The following is a 21927-nucleotide window of genomic DNA, read 5'->3' as shown; positions in this document are numbered from 1 at the left end:
AAGTTTAAGAGCTCAGGGAAGAGCAAGACCCATGTCTGAAGAGGAGTGAGGAAAAGGATAGGCGCAGAAGGCAAATGAGGGTGCGAGGTTACCACAAACCATGGTAGGGACTTTAAAGTGTAGGGGACACATTGCAAGTTGGAGCAGGGCAGTACCATGATGCAATTTATGTTTTAAAGGGGTGGTTTTGTTTGTTTTTTAATATATTTTATTGATTTACAGAGAGGAAGGGAGAGGGATAGAGAGTTAGAAATATCGATGAGAGAGAAACATCGATCAGTTGCTTCCTGCACACTTCCCACTGGGTATGTGCCCGCAACCAAAGTACATGCCCTTGACCAGAATCGAACCTGGGACCCTTGAGTCCGCAGACCAATGCTCCAGCCACTGAGCCAAACCGGTCAGGACTAAAGGGGTGGTTTTAACAGATGTTTGGAAAATTGAGTGTAGGAGTTTAAGAGGAAAAGTAGGGCAGCAACATTCTTGCCATGGTCTACGTAAGGCGTGGTGGTGGATTCAGTAGTGGAAGAATGGCTAAATTTGGGTTATATTTGAAGGTATAGGCAATAGGATTGTATCTCCCACAGCAAGCCCATCCATTGAGTTACTTGCATTATTAATTTGAGACATGCCTATGTAGAGCAATGACTAGTCATGTCTGCAGTTGACGAAATAAGTCTGTATACCTGGCGCTTCCTTTAGTTGTTCAGATGTCTCTTTAAGTGATTTTTTTTTGGCAAGTAAATGATGTAATGTAGGAGCCTGCAGATTCAGTTCATTCACTCAGAAGGCACTTAAATGATTCCTGGGTGCGTTCTCTGTAGATGCCAAAGATATAAACAGGAAGATGTTCCCAGTAGTCTCGATGTATTTTAATCCAGTTTACTCCCGTTTTTTTGTGACCCTGACTTGCTAAGTCTATCACCTAGCTTTCCTATAAAATGTCTAACCTTCTGGATTTTTTTTTTTTGGGGGGGGGAGTTATATTATTTAGTTTATTCCTTTCTCTCCTATATTTCTTATAAACTCATAATTGTACCTAAGGTCTTGATGATTTGGTTAGAGTGCATCTAGGTGATGTTGTGTATGGTATTTTTAAAAGGATACACTCAAAAGTATAGCATGAGGAGAGGGAGGTACCTTTTACTTTTCGGTATAGCCTTTTCCTTTACTTTTTGAATTTTCTTAACTGGCATGTTTTGCTGCTTAATCACCCACCCATCTCTTCCCCCCCTGCCTTCCTATCAACTCTTGGCTGTAACCTATCAGTACCCCCTGTCTACCTTTCACCACTCCTCCTTCCACTGACTAAGCTCTCTCTGAAGTCTCTTCCCTGTTAGGGCCTCCACTTAGCTGTTTCCTGGCCATGGAGACTTCATGGCTTTCACAACGACTGGATCCTTCTCATCGCAGCATTCTCCCTTCAGAGAGGACTCCCCAGCCCAAATGAACTATGTCGTTCGGACCCTTAACATACCACTTCTTCATTTTCCTAGTCACTGTCTGAACTTATTTTATAAGAGAAAGTTTATTTATAAAGTCACAGAGGTAGAAGAAGTGAATTGTAGAAGAAGTGGGTTCAGGAAACAAGTGACAGAGGCAAACGAGGGGCCCTGGGAGCTTAGGGGAGAGGGGGTTTGGAAAAGGAGGGGCGGGAAAGGTGCCGGCATGCTTCCGAGAGGGAGGGCGCTGAAGCTGTCTTGCTCACTCATTGCATCCTTGTTTTATAGTCTATTTCTCTTTCATGACTAGAATATTACCTTTCTGGAAGTAGGGATTTTGTCTATCATATTTGACACTATATTCTCTGATTCAAAAATAAAGCCTTGCACTCGTTACATACTTGTTGATTGGATTAATTAATCTAGAAGAGTTGGTAGAGATTTTCTGTCATATTTATTTTAATTATTTAATATAAAAGTCATTTTTAAAACTGACATGGACACTAAATTTTCTTATTCAGATTACTTTCTTATCTGACACTATTCACAGAGTCACACTCCCCCTTCTCAGACCCCAATACAGTAGAGATTTCTTAGCATTTTCAAGCTCATGCAAAAGTTAGATGATATATCTGTGGTTACCACCTCCTTAATCTCTATATGAAGAAGTCAAGGGTGAGGGAAATTGTAACTTGTTAGGGATCACATGGCAGATTAAGAGCAACTCCAGCTTTGGTTCAGAATACCATTTTGACAACAGTTTGCACTTCAGCTCCACTTCTCCCTTCTCCTTTGCTGAGGGCTGCTGTAAAGTGTGTTCATTATTTGCCAGTCTATAGGTTCAATTTGGAGTTTAGACTTTTGAGAGAGAGAGGATGGGAGAGGGATAGAACGATTCATGAAAAGAGAAATTTCATAGATTGGCTGCCTCCTGCACGCCCCCTACTGGGTATCAAGCCTCAAACCCCGGCATGTCCCCTGACCGGGAATAGAACAGAAATTGAACTGGTGACCGCTTGGTTCCTGGATCGATGCTCAACCATTGAGCCACACTGGCCAGGCCAGTTTGGGTTTTGAAACCCTGATAATAGAGCACAGAAGAAAGGGTTGACTTTGAGAAGGGTGTATCTCAGAGGCTTCTGAGAGTATGAGAACTTTGCTTGTGGGGCAAGCAAGGTAAATTTAAATGTGAAAGTGTATCAAGAAGGAATTGTAAAGGATATTGTGAACATGTGGTCCCTGGAGTGGCCGTTCCTGGTGTCGGATGCAGTGGTGGGAGAGGAAGCTGCCATATATTGCGAAAGCCCTTGCATATCATACTGAGAAACCCAAGTCCTGTCATATAGGCATCAGGGATTTCTAAGCAGAATACTGACTAGATGCATTTTTCTGGCAGTAGTATAGGAATGAATTGAAGTTGAGAAAAGACTGGTATTAGAGAAACCAGTCAGGTAGTAGGTTTAGCTAATAATGTAGATAGAAAAAAAAAAACAGGATTTAAAGGTAGATAGTAGCAGGAATTAGAAAGAAGGTCAGATTTATAAGACTTCTAAGGTGGAATTTAAGAGACTGCATTTAAGGTAGAATTTGGTGACAGATTTCATATGGAAAGTAAATGAGAGGGGTAGGTTGAGTTTTTAAACATGGGTTCTCTGGATGAAAAATTATGTTTATTTTCAATAGAGGATTAAGTTAATTTCTGAGGTGGAGGATGAGAAAAAGTAGGTGGGAGACAGATGAGCTCCTTTCAGAACATGTTAAGTTTGGGATGCATTTAGGAGAATTTGTGAGTATGGGTTTGACACCCAAGGACCAGTTTTCGTTATTTGCATTTTGAAGGAAGTTAAACACACAGGAGGGGATGAGTTGCCCCACGGAGCAAAGAGGGAGTAAAGAAGGCTGGGAACGGGCCCTGAGAAGCCCCCCGGTTAAAGGAGGAGGGTTACGCAGAGGAAAGTCAGAGGTCGGGGTATTGAAAGGAAAGGGGAGAGTATTAGCAAGTAGGAGCTGGTCAACAGCGTGACCCTGCAGGTGAGCCTGGAGAGCAGTGCATTGGGCAGAGGGGCAGCCATCTGAGACGCTAGGCAGAGCATGTGATGTGGCTCTGTTGACTCTGCTTGGCCATAAAATTTAGACAGTATTCAAACTTTTAGCTAGAAATACAAATCATTAAGGGCAAAAGATCAGGTTTTGTATTTTTCATGAATGCTATGTATAGTTCTAACCCAGTCCTTGAATTAATCAGGACCTTGCCTAAGAAATAATCTACCAACCACTTGGTTTAAGGCAAAGTTAGGACTTGAACCTATTAGTATTAATGAAAGGGTAAGCTGTGTATTTCATTCATGGAGATAGAGGCTAGCCTACTGCCTTGGTGATTTTTCAGCATCTGAGTACAGTTGGAGATAGGCTTGTGTGTCTACTAGGAAGTTGAGGTGTACTATGAGTTGGACAGAGGATGACTATTTAAAACTCGACTTACCCAGCTAATTTTTCAGCATGTAGCAGCATAATCTACACTTGAAGCCCTTTTGTATAGTAGTTGCTCGGGAAGGTTTGCTTACATAAACAAGTAGATTATATCTGCTAGATTCTTACCCAAAATTAAATCTAAGCCTTGCTTTGCTTTTGCTCTTTTAGTTTGCTGCAAATCTAACACCAGATGAAAGTTTCTTATATCAAATAGAAGAAAAATCCAGAACTCAGAAACAGGTTTTCAAAGCATGATGTTTGCCAGTTAAATACTCTGTTATGGAGACATCATAATCAGTTTCTGTTAATAGTAGTATTCCTTAGTGTTTTAGAGAAGATTATACACCCCCCACACACACAAAAAAAAATGTCCATGTCTGGAAGTAGCTTGTAACTAACAGCATTTTTAATGTCAAATTATGCATGAAATTTACATTCAACCTTGGCTTTGTTTACTAGGATCCATGTTCTCACAAGCTATGAAGAAATGGGTGCAAGGAAATACTGATGAGGTAAATTCTACTTTTAGTGTAAAGAGATTCCTGTTTGTAAGTGGCACCTTGTCTAACTAAGGTTTCAAGATTTCTTTCTTTAGTTGCCATGGTGAACCAGCATGGCACATCATTACTCCCTCACCCAGAATGTAACAAGAGAGGGTGGGCCTTCTTAACAACTAATAATTGCCTGGTGGAGGCTATGGAGGTATCTTCAGCCCAGAGATTCTGGCCACTGGCAGATAACCTTGTAATCAAGTTTCTATCAAACAGCAGGCATCAGTAATCAGTGTAGACACAAAAGCTTCCTTTCTTGCTGTCATTTTTACTTTCAGGAATGGAGGCCTCCTTTTTGAATAGTAAAGTACATTGAGAGATGGGAGTAGAAAAAGAAAAATGTTTTGTTTTGAGAACTAACATGAAGATTGTGTGATGTTAGGTACCAGTGGCTGATTTTGGAAGACATTGTATAGCATGTTAATATAGCATAGCCAGAGGGTGGCCCAGACATGGCTTATTTAAACAGGTAGAAATTACATGCATATGCAGTTGTGTTTAGAGCACTGAAATGTATGTCTTGATTCTTTTAATGAATAACTGTTATCAACAGTTTCCATTACTTTTTTTAGGCCCAAGAAGAGCTAGCTTGGAAAATTGCTAAAATGATAGTTAGTGATGTTATGCAGCAGGCGCAATATGATCAGCCATTAGAGAAGTCTACAAAGGTAAGGATGGTTTCTGTTCTGATATAGCTTGTTTAAAATTGAAAAGCATTAGATTCCAGGTATTATGTATTTTAAGAAAAAGACATAAAAGAGCCTTTGCTTCTGCCTTTGAAGGATTAATTACTATAGGAATTAACCTTTCATCATAAACAATTAGAGAACTGACAAACTAAATGAAACAACCATTTCCAGATTTGGGCAACAGGAAGTAGAGGGCTACAATTCTTAAAAGAAGGATAACATTGAGGTGATCCATAGCTCACTGCTCAGAAGCAATTTCTAAAGTGCAGGTAGGGGAACACCTAACAGAGTTCATAGTCTTGCTGAATTAACGAGTCGTAAACTGAAGTTTGAAGAGCCCAAGCCAAGGTGGCTAGAAGTCATAGAACAGGGTACTGAAAAAGGAGCTACACAGAAAGAAGGCTCCAAAGATATTTAGAGAGGTCCCTTCAAGCCTTGGTTGTGTACATGTGTTAGGTGAAAATGTCCATGGCCAGGGAAAGAATACCGGAAATTAGCGTGCTAAACAATTCCTGGGACATGGGGCTAGGAATAGTTGACGTTTCTACTGACCATTGTGGACAGATCTTGTAATACACAAGTCATTGGGGAGTGTCCTCAGAAACATGCCTTACTACCTGAGCTCATTTAGCCCCAGAATAAAGCACCTTAACCAAGTTTCAAAGCAGTGTTTGGAAGTATCAAACTGCTCTGTAAGTAACAGCTGCATGCCAGAACAAAAGCCAACCCTCCTTAAATGAACAACAAAATTCAGCACTTAACTGTGTAAAAATACAATGTCTGATATCCCATCAAAAATTACCAGGCACACACAAAAAATCACCAGGCACACAAGGAAGCAGAAAAACTTGACTCATACTCAGGAGAAACACAATCTGTAGCAAACAAACTACCAGTATATAAAAAATACTGAATACAAAAGAACTCAGGAAAAAGGAGGAAAAGGAAGAAAGAATCAATGGGACAAATAGAAAATAAATAGCAAAATGGTAGTTTTAAACTAAATCATATTAATAATTACATTAAATATAAGTGATTTAAATAGTCTAGTTGAAACACAGACATTATCAGATTGATAAGGCAGAACCCAGTTATATACAGTTCATTCCTGAACAACATGATTTGAACTGCACAGGTCCACTTATACACAAAATTTTTTCCTTTGACTGCAGTTCAGTTTTTCCGTGCAGTTGAAAAACCTGTGTTGGCTTTAGCCGGTTTTGCTCAGTGGATAGAGCATCAGCCTGCAGACCGAAAGGTCCTGGGTTCGATTCCGCTCAGACCTTGCTTGCAGGCTCCTCCCTGGCCCTGGCCCTGGTCAGGGCTTGTGCAGGAGGCAACCAATTGATGTGTTTCTCTCACATCGATATTTCTCTCTATCTTTCCCTCTCTCTTCCACTCTCTCTAAAAATTAATGGAGGAATATCCTTGGGTGAGGATTAAAAAAAAACAAACAAACAAAATACCTGTGGTGTTCAATGAGAGTCAACTGGCAGTTGGGAATCCATGTATGTGAAAGGCTGACTTAAGTTATATGCTGGTTTTCAGCTGGACAAGCAGTTGTGGCCACTTGCCCCCCAGTATCATTCAAGGGTCCACCTATACTATAAGAACCCACTAGCCCTGGCCGGTGTGCCTCAGTAGATTGGGTATTGTCCCACGCACCGAGGGGTTGTTGGTTTGATTCCCAGTCAGGGGCACGTGCACAGGTTGTGGCTCAGTTCCTGACGGGCGTGCAGGAGGCAGCTGATCAATGTTCCACTCTCACATCGATGTTTCTCTCTCTCTCCCTCTCCTTTCCTCTCTCTCTGAAGTCAATAAAAATATATTTTTTTAAAAGTAAACTGTAAGAGCTATGTTACTACAAGTCAGAGTAAACTTCAAAAAAATAAGGAATATTACCAGGCACAAAGGACATCCTATATCATAAAGAGCTAAAATGCGAATTAGACCAGACGGCAGAATGACCTTCCAAATGACCAGTGGGTGGGACCGCAAGGCAGCCGGGGCCACGAGGGCTGAGCCCCTTGCATGAATTCGTGCATCGGGCCTCTAGTTTATCTGACAAAAAGGTCACTTCCTCAAGGACCTAAATGACATTTGTAAAACAGTGCATCCAGCAACAGTAGACATATATTCTTTTGGCATTTACATGGAACATTTACCAAAATATACCATATTCTTGGCCCATAAAACAAGTTTCAATGAATTTTAAAGGATTTAAATCATACAGTTCTCAGCCCATAAAGGAATTAAACAGGAAATCAATAATGGAAAGATATGTGGAAAATCCCCAAATATTTGAACAAGGTAACTCATTAGTCTATCTAGAAGAAATTAGAGAAGTTGGAAAATATTTTTATTGAATTAAAATTAAAATAAAACAGTATTTGGAGGATACAGCTAGAGCAGTTCTTAGAGAGAAACTTATAGCGTTAAATTTAGTAGACAAGAAGAAAGGTCTCAGTCTGTTTTAAGAATCTAGGAAATGAGTAAAACCCAAAGAAAGCAGAAAGAAGGAAATTATATAAGGATAAAAGTGAATATCAATTACATAGAAAACAGGCAGACAGTAGAGAAAAATCAAAAACTGGCTCTCTGAAAATACCAATTAAATTGATAAACTTCTAACCAGACTAGTTGGGGGAGGGAAGGAGGAAGAGATTAGCATGAATTATCAATACCAGGATTGAAAGGGGACATCAATACAGATCCTACAATTATTAAAATTCTAATAGGGGAATATTAGAACTTTGTGCTAGTAAGTTCAACAGCTTGGCTGAAATGGAGAAATTCCTTGAAAACATAAATTTCTTCTCAATCAAGAAGAAATAGATAACCTAAATGCTAAATTTGAGGGGTGAATATAAAAAAATTGAACTTGAGGGGTTAATATCCAAAATATATATGGAATTAAAACAACTCAGTAGCCCAAAGGAACCCAGATATTCTGATTAAAAAATTGTCAAAGGACCCGTTTCCAAAGAAGACATACACGTGGCCAACAGGTACATGAATATCACTAATCATCAGGGAAATGCAAATTAGTTATAACCACAATGAGATATTACTTTACATCTGTTAGGATGGCAGTGACGAAAAAGATAAGTGTTGGTGAGGATATAGAAAAAAGGAAACCCTTGTTCACTGTTTGTGGGAATGTAAATTGGTGCAGCCACTTGCAGGTTCCTCAAATAATTAAAAATAGAACTACCGCATGATCCAGCAATCCCACCTCTAGAAATTTTGTATTATATACTTGAAAGTTGCTAATAGAGTAGATCTTAAATATTCTCACTATTTAAAAAAATAATTATGGCCTGGCTGGCGTGACTCAGTGGTTGAGCATCAACCTATGAACCAGGAAGTCACAGTTCGATTCTCGGTCAGGGCAAATGCCCAGTTTGCAGGCTCGATCCCCAGTGTGGGGCCTGCAGGAGGCAACCGATCAGTGATTCTTATCATTGATGTTTCTCTCTCTCTCTCTCTCTCTCTCTCTCTCTCTCTCTCTCTCTCTTTCTCTCTCTCTCTCTCTCTCCCCCTCTTCCTCTCAGAAATCAATTTTAAAGATATATTTTAAAAAGTAATCAGATTCTATATTTTAAAAAATAATAATTATGTAAGGTGATAGATATAATAACTAATCTTATTGTGGTAATCATTTTGCATCACATATGTGTATCAAATCATGTTACATGCCTTAAATTTACACTATGTTATGTCAGTTATATCAGTCAAATTGCAGGGACAGGGAAATAAAAGGAATTGAATTTGTAGTTAAAAACCTTTTCACAAAGAAAACTCCAGGCCTAGATAGAATTTAAAGAAGAAATAGTACCAATTCTAGACAGACTTCCAGAAAATTAAAGAGGTAATATTTTTCAATACATTTAATGAGGCCAGTATTACCGTAACACCAAACATCAAAGAAATTACAAGAAAAGAAAACTATAGACTAACTAGAGGCCCGGTGCTCAAAATTCGTCCCCTCAGCTCAGCCTGCACCCTCTCCAATTCGGGATCCCTTGGAAGATGTCCAACTGCCAGGTTAGGCCCGATCCTAAACCGGCGGTCAGACATCCCCTCACAATCCTGGACTGCTGGCTCCTAATTGCTCGCCTGCCTGCCTGGTCACCCCTTACTGCCCCCCTTGGCCGGCCTGCTTGCCCCTAACTGCCCCCCCAGCCGACCTAGTCGCCTCTTATTGCCCCCCCCCGCCAGCCTCCTTGCCCCCAACTGTGCCCCCCTGCCGGCCTAGTCGCCCCTCACTGCCCCCCCCGACAGCCTAATCGCCTCCAACTGCCCCCTCCCCCCTGCCGGCCTGGTTGCCCCCAACTGCACACCTACCCCCAACAGCCTGGTCACCCCTAACTGCCCCCCGCCCGCTGGCCTAGTCTCCCCTCACTGCCCCCCCCCACTGCTGGCCTGCTCACCCCAACTGCCCCCCACCCCCCGTCGGCTAATTGCCCCCCAACTGCCCCCCTGACAGGCTAATTGCCCCCCAACTGCCCCCCCCCCTGCTGGCCTGGTTGCCCCCAACTGCACACCTACCTCCAACAGCCTGGTTGCCCCTAACTGCCCCCCGCCCACCAGCCTGGTCTCCTCTTACTGCCCCCCCCCCCCCTGCTGGCCTGCTCACCCCCAATGCCCCCCACCCCCCGTCGGCCTGCTCATCCCCAACTGCACCCCCTCCCGCTGGCCTGGTCGCCTCTTACTGCCCCCCGCCGGCCTGCTCGCCCCCTTCTGTCGGCCTGGTTGCCCCTAACTGCCGGTCGCCCCCAACAGCCCCCCCAACTGCCTGGTCACCCCATGCAGCCTGCTTGTTCGGTCATTTGGTCGTCCCTCACTACCCCCCTGCTGGCCTGGTCGTAGGCAGCCATTTTGTGAGGGTCAGTTTGCATATTACCTCTTTATTATATAGGATATACCTCATGAACATACATGTAAAATTCTTAACAAAATATAAGGAAATTGCCCTGACCAGTTTGGCTCAGTGGATAGAATGTCGACCTGCGAACTTAAGGGTCCCAGGTTTGATTCTGGTCAAGGGCATGTACCTTGGTTGCGGGTACATCCCCAGTAGGGTGTGTGCAGGAGGCAGCTGATCGATGTTTCTCTCTCATCGATGTTTCTAACTCTCTATCCCTCTCCCTTCCTCTCTGTAAAAAATCAATAAAATATATTTTAAATATATATATATATATATATATATATATATATATATATATGGAAATACATCAGGAATATATAAAAGGGATAATACATTTCAGGAAAGCAAGGTTGTTTTGATATTTGAAAATGAGTTACAGTAATTCATCCTAAAAACAAAAACATGATCATCTCAATAGATGCAGAAAAAAAATTGACAAAAGTTAACAATCATTGCTTACAAAACTACGGAAACAAGGAACCAGAAAGGAACTTCCTAAACCTAATTAAACTGACAGCTAAAGTATTAATGGGTAAGACTGAATGCTTCTATTTTTTTTTTTTAATCTTAATTGTTGAAAGTAGTACATACATCCCCTTTTCCTCCCATTAATCCCTTCTGGCCTGCCCCAGGCCTTCACTACCGTATTGTCTATTTTCCATGGGTTATGCATATATGCATACAAATGAGTACTTCTTTTTAAGTAGGAAGAAGGCAAGGATGTCCATTTTAAAACATTTGCACTGGAGATCTTAGCCAGTGCAAGAAGGCATATTGATCATAAAGGAAGGACTAAAACTGGCTGTCTTTGCAGAAGGCATCATTATTTCTTTAGAAATTCCTAAGGCTGCTTTATCCAATATGGTAGTGACTGACGAGCCATGTATGAATGATACAGAACATTACAGAAAGTTCTGTTGGACAGTAGTGTCTTAAGTAACCTACAGAAAAGCTATTACAACTACTAAGTTTAGCAATGCTGCAGTATATAAGGTTAATATTAAAAAATGAATTGTATTTCTATATACTAGCAATTAACAATTGGACATTGAAAATTTAAAAACAATACAATCTATAGTAGCATTGGAAACCATCACATTCTTAGGAATATGTTTAACAAAATATGTATAACATTTGTACATTATAAACTATAAAACAACTGAGCTGAATTAAAGATTTAAATAAAAACATCATGTTTGTGAATCAAAAGAATGTGGTTAAGGTGTTATTTCTCCCGATGATGATGATAAAGATGATGATGATTGAGGTTTAATAAACATATAATACTAGCTTCAGGTATACAGCATATTGATTCAATATTTGTTTGCATTGGGAAATGATCCCCACAATAGTCTACTTAACTCACTATACACAGTTACAATTGTTTTTGTAATGAGAGCTTTGAAGATCTCTCACTTAGCAACTTTCAAATACACAATACAATGTTATTAACTACTAAAGGCCCGGTACACGAAATTCGTGCACGGGGGGAGTGGTGTCACTCAGCCCAGCCTGCACCCTTTCCAATCTGGGACCCCATGAGGGATGTTTGACTGCCCATGTAGGCCCAATTCCCTGGGATCGGGCCTAAACGGGCAGTTGGATATTCCTCTCACAATCCAGGACTGCTGGCTCCCAACCGCTCGCCTGCCTCTGCCTGATTGCCCTTAACCGCTTCTGCCTGCCAGCCTGATCACCTCCTAACCACTCCCCTGCCAGCCTGATCGATGCCTAACTGCTCCCCGGCTGGACCAGTTGCCCCTAACTGCCCTCCCCTGCCTGCCTGGTCACCGCTAACTGCCCTCCCCTGCCAGTCTGGTCACCCCTAACTGTCCTCCCCTGCAAGTCTGGTTGCCCCCAACTGCCCTCCCCTGCTGGCCCGGTCACCCCTAACTGCCCTCCCCTGCTGGCCTGGTCACCCCTAACTGCCCTCCCTTGCCAGCCTGGTTGTCCCTAACTACCCTCCCTTGCAGGCCTGCCCCCCCAAACTGGCCTCCCCTGCTGACCGGGTCCCCCCAACAGCCCTCCCCTCCTGTCCTGGTCTCTTCCAACTGCCCTCCTCTGCTGGCCTGATCACCCACAACTGCCCTCTTCTGCAGACCTGGTCCCCTCCCAACTGCCCCCCAATGCAGGCCTGGTCCCCCCCCACAGCTCTCCCCTGCAGGTCTGGTCCCCCCCAACTGCCCTCCCCTGCTGGCCCGATCCCCCTCAACTGTCCTCCCCTGCAGGCCTGGTTCCCCCCCCAACTGTCCTCCCTGAAGGTCCGGCCCCCCCAACTGGCCTCCCCTGCAGGCTTGGTCCCCCCCCAACTGCCCTCCCCTGCAGGTCTGTTCCCCCCCAACTGCCCTCCCCTGTAGGCCTGCCCCCCACAGTTGGCCTCTCCTGCTGGCCTGGTCCCCCCAAACTGTCTTCCCCTGCAGGCCTGGTCTCCCTCAACTGCCCTCCCCTGCAGGCCATCTTGTGGTGGCCATCTTGTGTCCACATGGGGGCAGCCATCTTTGACCACATGGAGGCGGCCATCTTGTGTCTTGGCGTGATGGTCAATTTGCATATTACTCTTTTATTAGATAGGCTAGTTACTATGTTGAACATTATTCAAGACTAGCGGCCTGGTCCACAAAATTCTTGCACAGGTAGGGTCCTTAGGCCTGGCCGGCAATCAGGGCTGACCAGGGCCTTCCTTCCCCTGGCTGCTATGTGCTGACCAGAGCCTTCCTTCGTTCCGTGCCACCCCCTGGTGGTCAGCACACATCATATCAAGTGGTTGAACTGCTGGTCGGTTGAACTCCCGAGGGGACAATTTGTATATTAGCCTTTTATTATATAGGATTACTAATAGATTCAGTGTTCTGGCAGATATTTTTTATAGACATTGACAAGATCATCATAATTTTTATGGGAGATGTAAATGAACTAAAATAACAAAAATGTTGTGAAAAAAGAGCACAAAATTGTAAGACTAACACTGCTTGGCTTTACACGTATTGTAAAGCTACATGATCAAGGCAATGTAATATTACATAGGGGTAGACATAATGATTGTTGAACAAATAGGGTGCAGAAGCAGACCCTAATTATGAAGTCAGTAGATTTTTTATAAACAGGGTGGGGCAAAAGTAGGTTTACAGCTGTGAGTGTACAAAGGAGAGTTTATTCTTGCATTATTATTAATTATTGAATTATTTTCCATACCAACAACTGTAAACCTACTTTTGCCCTGTATGTGCCACGGTAATTAAATGAGAAAAATATTGTCCTTTTAGTTTGTAGTATAGAAACAACTAGATATACATATGGAGATGGGAGGAGAAAATGAGTCTTGTTCCTTATAGTATATACGAAATCAACCCCAAATGGATCTTAGACCTAAATGTAAGAACTAAAACAATAAAACTTATAGGATAAAATCTTTGTGGTTTAGGTTAGGCAAAGTTTCTTTGTTCATACAAAGCATGAGACATAAAAGAGAAAAACTGATAAACTGAACTTCATCAAAACTAAAAACTACTCATTAAAAGACATTGTGAAGAAAATGAAAAGGCAAATTATGAACTGGGAGAAGATATTTGCCAAACATCCTTCTGATAAAGAAATTGTATCCAAAATAATATAAAGAACTCTTAAATTCATTAAGAAGAGCAACAATCTGATGTTTTTTTTAATGGTCAAAAGATATGAACAGACATTACACAAAGATAAACAGGTGGCCAATATTCACATGCAAAGAACTAGCTCAATATCATTAGTCATTAGGGAAATGCAAAGTAAAGTCACAGTGATATAAGCTACATACCCAATAGAATGGTTAAAATTAAAAAGACTGACAGTACCGTGTGCTTGCAAGGTTGTAAAGCCATTTGAAATTGAATACACTACTGGTGGGAATGTAAAATGCTACAGCCACTTTGAAAAACCATTTGGCAGTTTCTTAATAAGTGAAACATAAACTACCCAGGTTCCCTTAGGGAACTAAGTTCTTTATTGTTGGCCTGATCATATTCCCCAGAGAAAACTGTACCAGTCTCCTGCCTGGAGGACAAAGATCAGACTGCCAATGTTACGTTCTGGGAGCCAAGTGGAAAAAAGCTAGAGAAGGCTCAGTATTCATTATTTACAGCCCCCCCCCCCCCCCCCCCCCCCCGCCGCCCCAGTCGCTCTCTTTTCAGTATAGCACCCTTGTCCTTGGTCATGCCTAATATATGACCCTAAATTTTAATCTGCTCAGAGAAGCAGTCTCAGATTATTCTGCTTGTGTTGGTTTTAGGGCTGATCAGAATTGTAGAATAGCTGTGGAGTGTTAATTTCTAAAAACAGGCTTTTAGGAAATCCCTATGTTTGTGTCCCCCCTACTCCCTTTACCATAGTAAGTACAGGTGGCACCGATCCCCAGGCTGTGCGGAGCTCCACGTTGTAAATAGCCTGCTGCTCAGCGCTTTTCCCTTTTCTGTTACCACTCCACTTGCTTCCAGCTTCTGCGCTTTTTGTTGTTTCCTCTCCTGTCGGTGTTTTCATTCCCTGAATTAGTGAGGGTGTTAGCAGTGCTGTTTGGAGGAGGAGGGAATTGAATGGGTGTGGTTAGGAAACTCTGACTTGCCAGGAGGTAATTCTCCGTTTCTCTGTAGCTTCACCAGCTAGTTCTAGCTTTGCCCACCAGAACCACACAAGGAACCTTTGGAAAATTGAAGACAGCCACTTAGTCCCCTCCTAGTCTGTTCTTCAGTTCAGCCTTCAGCCATGTTACTTTCGCTCACTTCAGTTGATTCACAAAAACTTAATGTGATAGGAGAATTTCTCATCATATTTTTTGTGAAGTCATTAAACTCCTCTATCATTTACATTACCAAAAATTAAGAATCATTAATTATGTTCAAATAACATCCCATATAACCCTCAATAGTTTGGAGGGCTTGAATTTAGATTTAGGTCCAATACCACTTTTTCCTTGTTAACTTTCTAGCCAACTTTTCACTCTAAGAACTGTCGTTAGCAGAGCTTGATTTAACTTTGTTAACTTTAATTTTTCGATTACAGTTGATATACAGAGCTTGATATCATTTTTCTCTTTTTACTGAGCTGATTCTTGCCAAAGCTCTATTCAGTTTTGCAGACTCTCTTTTCTTCATGAGGGTGATAATTTTTGTCTATATTTAATGTTATTGGCTCTGTCAAACCTAGAATAGCCGAGAGCAAGATAAAGGTGTATTAAGAAGTGCAGTGTGTAGTTGTTTTTGTGATTCCCCATTATGTTGATGGTCAAATGTTTGTGAATATGAAAATGTTTTTTAGAAACTAGCTTGGACCCTGGCAGGTGTGGCTCAGTTGGTTGGCATTGTCCCGTGCACTGAAAGGTTGCTGGCTGGATTTCCAGTTGGGCACATGCCTAGGTTTTGGGCTCCATCCCAATGGGAGGCATGCAGGAGGCAGCCAATCAATGTTTCACTCTCACATCGTTGTTTCTCTCTTCCTCCATCTCTCTTCATCTCTCTCTAAAAATCAATAAAAATACAGTCAAACCTCTGTTTTTAAACATCTCACATCTCGAACAATGCGTTCACAACCAAGTATTCATGTGGAAAAAAAATGTCTCAGTTATTAAAAGAACTTGGTTTTCTACCTGACAACCCTTTCTGGCTGATACATCAGCATGACAGAAAGTGTCTCTCAGGCCACAAACAAAAGAGAGAATGTGCTAGTATGAGTCAGTTTACCATAACATCTCAGGAAATTGTGCTGTGAATATTTTTGTGGGTATTTTGTTGTTGTTGTTGCTGGAGAAATGAGCACAATTTCCTATATAATAAAGAGGTAATGTGCAAATTGACCATCATGCCCTCGCACCAGATGGCCACCCCCATGTGGTCACAAGATGGCCGGCAGGGGAGGGCAGTTGTGGGCGATCAGGCCAGAAGGGGAGGACAGTTAGGGGTAACCAGGCTGGCAGGGGAGGGCAGTTAGGGGCAACCGGGCCGGCAGGGGAGGGCAGTTGGGGGCAATCAGACCAGCAGGGGAGCAGTTAGGCGTTGATCAGGCTTGCAGGGGAGTGGTTAGGGGTGACCAGGCTGGCAGGCAGAAGCAGTTAGGGGCATTCAGGCAGGCAGGCAGGCAAGTGGTTGGGAGCTAGCAGTCCCGGATTGTGAGAGAGATGTCCGACTGCTGGTTTAGACCTGATCCCTGTTGGATCGGGCCTAAACCGGCAGTCGGACAATCCCCCGAGGGGTCCCAGATTGGAGAGGGTGCAGGCTGGGCTGACGGACACCCCCCCCCCCCCCGCAAGTGCACGAATTTCGTGCACCGAGTCTCTAGTTAAAACATAAAGAGGCCATCAAGAGTGCTAAAGTTGCTAAGGGTGTGAAGGAAACAATGATCACAAGCAAATGAAGAGGTAGAAAAACTGTTGTTGAGCCCTAGCTGGTTTGACTCAGAGGATAGAGCGTCAACCTGCAGACTTGAAGGGTCCCAGGTTCAATTCCGGTCAAGGGCACATGCCCAGGTTGTAGGCTCGATCCCCAGCGTGGGGCGTGCAGGAGGCAGCCAATCAATAATTCTCTCTCATCATTGATGTTTCTATCTCACTCTCCTTCTCCCTTTCTCTCTGAAATCAATAAAAACATATTTTTTTAAAAAACTGTTGTTGATTTGGATAAATGAAAAGCAGGTAGCCAGTGACAGCAAGAGCTTTGTTGTGAACAAAACTTTCGTTCACACATTTGTAAATAAAGATAATAGTAGTGTTTTACCTCACGGGTAGTAGTCGGAACTGGTGTGTAGTAAACATTCACTGAGTGTTGGCTCCCTTCTTCCTTAGCCTGTGACATCCTGTATCCCTGGTTGTAAGTGTACCTGACCTTTTTCTTTTTCTTTTTTTTTTCCAGCTATGATTCAATCCCTGAGATAAAGGAAATCTGCTTTTGAAAAATAAGAACGTTTTTCCTTTGGTTGGATTTTTAACACAGCCAGTGAAAACAAAGCTCTGTGTTTCCTTTCTCTGATGTATCAGCTGTTGTTCCCAACAAGAATGGCAGACAATCTTGGACTTCCACCATAAGCAGAGTGACACGTAGACGTATTTGCTGCACATGATGTTCACAAGCGAAAGTCATAAAGAGACAAAGTGGTATTGTTTACATTACTAGAAAATTAGTAGTTTTCTAATGGCAATAACCCATTAATGAGAGAGTTTTAGTCCACTGGAATAGACAGGGACCACATACTGTGGCAGGCAGGTAAGCGGAGAGCTGATAGTTGATGCACATTCTGTAGTGGTCACCCACCCTTAATGGCATCGTAAAGTAGGTACCAGAGGTGCTTTGCTTTGGCCTCTTGAAACAATGGGAGTCAGCCCCTCTGAGAGAGCCGGGCAGCTGGGCTGGTGGTGCGGTGCTCAGACCCTGTTCCTCAGTGGCACGGGGCGAGGCTCACTGTGTAGTCTGCCTGCACAAAGGTATTGGTTTGGAAGGAAGCTGATATGTCACAGGTCAAGTCCGAGTGACATTATCCTTCCTTTTGGTGACAGTATCCAATTTTCACATTTTAATGGCTCCTGAGATGCAGTATACTTACAGCCGGTCTCTCACCTGCTAACCAAAGGGTGAATCTCTTGTGCTGCAAGCATTAGGACTTGCTCCGGGTCATCTAACTTCCCTTCAGAATACATCATAACGGTCACTCCAGTGTCCCTCTGTGGTACCTTGAGCAATGTTTATTAAGAAAGTGAGAGGGCGGGGTCTGGGGGAGGAAAAGCACTCACTTTTAATTGCCTCCCCTTTCTTTGCTCTGAGCTGGAAAGTATGCCTGTCTCTAGGACAGTAAAAGGATGCCGAGCTGCTCTTCTGCTCCATTGGCTCCTGGGTCTGCTGATGGGCTGCCACATTGGGGAACACACTCCGCTGGCCAGGAGATGCAGTGGTTCCCACCACATGAGACTGTTTTAGGGGAAAGAGTATTCTTAGGTGTGACTGCTTGTGCTTAGACTTTGCAAAAAAAAAAACAAACACAGACACACATATATATATATGTGTGTGTGTGTGTGTATATATATATATAATTATTAATCACCTCTGTCCTTGAGAAAGTCTTGAATGAATAGAGAATTTATTCCACTGCAATATTTGATTGTATAGAGAGAGGCACACTGTTTCATCAACAGAAGAAGCAAGAGGCTGTGTGTAAGTTTTTGGTACTATGTACCACCTCTGTTATTCTTCTAGAGCTGAAGTATTCATGTACTTAAACCATATTCTATTTAATTGTGTTTGATTTTAAATATATATCTGAATTATATTTAAAATTGTGTCAACTTTCTGCTTTCAGGGCATTTACAGCTCTTCTATTAAAATTGTAGATTCTTCCAAATATTTCCATTTGCTTTACAAAAACCCAGAACATGAGCCACTACTGGACTTAGACCTAATGTTTTATGAGGTGTATGTTCTGTGACTAATTTTGTTCTTTTAACAAAATATTTCCATCCATTTCACTTTGCTTCAATCTTTAAATCAAAGAAAAGCAACATAAAGGTCATAGGATAAAGTGTGGTTTTGGGTGACTCTTGCTGCCTCTGCATGTTTTGGAATAACAATTTCTGTGAAGCTCTAGGCTATTTAAATTAGTGCTTTTCATTAAGATATCATCTGATCAATTCTTTGTGTACATTTTGTGCCTCTGAGCTAGGGATGTTAGTAGTTATAGGCTTCTTCTAGGAAGGATAGTAAGTTTGAGACTCGGTTACTTTGTCTGCCCCACCTGCCATGGGACAGAAGCAGAATGTGACCTGAAATATTTGCCAGATTTACTATGTGATCTAAAGTAGATCCTTGTACTTACTTTGATTACCCACTGTGTTCCAGGCTATGTGCAGTGTGCCCACAAAATGTGATTCCTGCCCTAGCCAGTTTGGCTCAGTGGGTAGAGCATCGGCCTGCTGACTGAAGGGTCCCAGGTTTGATTCCTGTCAAGGGTGCGTACCTGGGTTGTAGGCTCCCCCCCAGCCCAGGCCCTGGTCAGGGATTGTGCAGGAGACAACCAATTTATGTGTTTCTATCACATGGATATTTCTCTCTGTCTTTCCCTCCTCCACTCTCTAAAAATCAATGGAAAAATATTCTTGTTGAGGATTAAAAAAAAAGTGATTCCCTGGAAAGGTTTTTATAAGTTCAAGGAATTAGTTAAATATCGATCCTTACGTTGTTGAGATCAATTCAAATTGTTAGGAAAATAGTAAGAAAGTGATAGCTTTGCAACTTGATCTGTCATTATCACTCCTGAAAGATTTGATAAAAGTAAGAAGCAGATATGAACCCAGTCCAGTGAAGAGCAATAAACAGGAAGCAATACTTTGTAGCTTTCTACTTGGCTTCAGTATTCATTAGAGCTTTATGAAATGTAAGTAATTTACTGAACTGAAACTGACTAGTTCAGTAGGGATTTGGAGGGGAAGGTCACTGAATTGTAGAAAGTTACATACTTGTTGCTGTTTCATTTAAGTACCGATAGCTAAGCACCTGAAGTGGCTGACCTCACTCTAATAACGTTTGGGGTACCTGCCTGGCTCGCCTGGACTGTGCCCTCACTCTTACCAGGAGCAGGGACCATGTTCGCATACACTGAGCTTTTCCCTCATAGCAGTCAGTTGAACAGGGTTGAACTTCTGGTCCAAACGCCCAAGAAAATTCTTTATCTTAAGAATTTTGCAGGGGGAATAAGGGATACTAGACTTTGCAAAAAAAAAAAAAAGTTAGGACACTTTAGCCAGCACTGCATGGACAGGCAGAGAGGTTTAGAAGTAGACATACAGAGAGAAAGCGGGTCTCAGAAAGCAGCTGCCCTGGTAGCCCTGAGGACTTGCTGGGGTCGAGGTCCAGCTGGAGAGCCTTGCTGTGGACTCCATTAACCCCTCAGGCAGCCTTAGAATGAATTTTGGCTTTTTGAAACCAGTCTAAAGTGAACTTTTGTTGCATGCACTCAAAAGGCCCTTAGTAAAATGCTACCAGGCTGCTCTAATTACTAATGATTGTGTGTGCCAAGTATCACTGAATTCTGGAGAATATTTCCTTAGTCTTGGTCATTTTGTGTATTCTCTCCAAATGGAATCCTAAACTAATAGAACTAAAAGACACTCCCTCTTTTTCAGGGACAAGTTCCCTGCCCAGGAAAAGGGCGAGTCCTTGCCCTGTTGTGGGATAGTCCCCATTAACACTCAGGCCTTTCATATTTCCCAGCATCCTTCTAAAGGACAAACCATCGCCACTCTTAGCATCTGTAATAAGCCCCCCAAAATAGAGGGCATTTCTATTAATGAGTAACTGATACAAACTTAAAATGGTGGAGGGCAATAATTAGAAAATTTGTAAATGCTGATCACGGTCTCTGGCCATTGGCTGAGTGGACGTAGATCCCAGAAAAACCCTTCAAGGTTACAACTGAGACCCACACTGACAGTCACTCTGTGAACACTGCGGCACTTAGGCCTCTGCTTAGGCAGGATTGGGGTTGGCTCCTAGTAGGAAGTTTGGTACTATGGCTTTGGGGCACGTGGAAATGGCCATGGAGGGCATTGGAGGGACCAGTAGCAGCAAAGGGTCTGGGGGCCTTTATGTTCAGAGGCAGAAGCTGTCTGCTTGCCTGTCACACAGGGTGGTGTTTCCGCCTTCGTAATTTTGTGCAAACATCAAACCACCTAGTCAGGCACAGGCAGGGTGTTGGAACTCACCTGAATAAACAAGCCCCTGCCTCAGGGTGATAGTGCATCCACCCCACCCTACCCCTCGACACCAGCGGGCACCTACAGGAGCACAGGCTGGGCAGCTGGGCCCTGTGGGGTGGGCACGATGCCTAGAAAGAGTGGGCTTAAGTTCAGCCTGAAGGGAGCCAGGATTTGCCAAGGAGCAAGTGCCGAGGTCCCTGCCTGGAATGTACCTTTGGGCTCACCCCTAAATGATTCTAAGCTGGCCTTTGCCTGCATCACAGTAAGAGCCCCTCATGCCACCCACCTCGTGAAAAGGGCTCTAGCTGAGGAGCACCTGGGCCGCCAACCAACGTGGGTGGCTCTTAGCAGGGCCTCGCCTTATGGGCTCACCAGAGTCCAAGGGCTCCTCCCAGACCTGAGGTTTGGCAAAGAGCAACCTTTGTTCCTTCCGATGGCAAAACCACTGGTTTAGCAAGTGCTCACCCTCTCAGAAGTGGGTTAATGTCTCCTAAGTGCCAGGCAGTGGTGCAAGGACACAGGAAGGAGTAAAACTAACTCCTGGGCCACTGGAGCTTCCATTCTACTGAGGAGGAGATAAACGTTGGAAGTTCCATCAAAAATGTGTGCTGGTATTTTTGACTCAAAATGACCTCTTGAGTCTGTTCAACACCCTGTCCTTCCAAAGTCCTACTGGAAGTCATCAGGTTTTCCTAAACCTTAGGGAGACCTTCAAGAAGAGGGCTCCACCCTCCCGTGACCTCTGACCTCACCCTTTTTCAGCACCTGCCTTCCAGAGCCCCTCAGGACCCATTGCTGTGCCACTCCGTTTGCTCACTGCAAGACCAGACGCTCGGTGCTGAGCCCCTGGTTGACAGTCAGAGGTGGCACCTTGCTGTCTGAGGCTGAATGGTGGCAAGTCTCTCTGCACAGGGTAAGGCTTAGAGGAGGCCATGGATCATCTCAGCCCTGGGGCTCCGCAGGGGTAGGGGACGTGTGAATTCTTAGGAACTACAAATAGAAGAACTGTGAAGTTAGTCTCTGCCTGTGACACAAAGTCTTGGCCTTGGGGAAGCCTAGCTAGCTATTGAGCTGATGCCATGCGGTGATGGGCTCCTGAGCTGCACTTTACTGATGACAATGATAACCGTCTCACCTGACC

The 21927-nt window shown here is 43.3% G+C and overlaps 1 protein-coding gene across 2 annotated transcripts in view; it reads left to right on the top strand.

Annotated features, from left to right (window-relative positions):
- AKAP10 (A-kinase anchoring protein 10) overlaps positions 1-21927 on the top strand; it is a 116032-nt gene that overhangs the window by 88624 nt on the left and 5481 nt on the right. Inside the window, exons 13-15 of one of the 2 annotated variants that reach the window (XR_008554674.1) lie at positions 4374-4426; positions 5038-5133; positions 16957-17198. Coding sequence is in view for 1 of the 2 variants with exons in the window: in XM_008156205.3 (XP_008154427.1) it covers positions 4374-4426; positions 5038-5133; positions 16957-16962 (155 nt within the window). In the remaining variant the exon portion in view is untranslated. Of the gene's footprint in view, positions 1-4373; positions 4427-5037; positions 5134-16956; positions 18478-21927 lie in introns of those variants that run through there. The other variant, XM_008156205.3, reaches the window with a different exon arrangement.

This window comes from Eptesicus fuscus, chromosome 20 (genome assembly GCF_027574615.1).
Source record: "Eptesicus fuscus isolate TK198812 chromosome 20, DD_ASM_mEF_20220401, whole genome shotgun sequence".
NCBI lineage: Eukaryota > Metazoa > Chordata > Mammalia > Chiroptera > Vespertilionidae > Eptesicus > Eptesicus fuscus.
The sequence above is the reverse complement of the archived record's forward strand: the minus strand, read 5'-3'. Positions and strand labels throughout refer to the sequence as shown.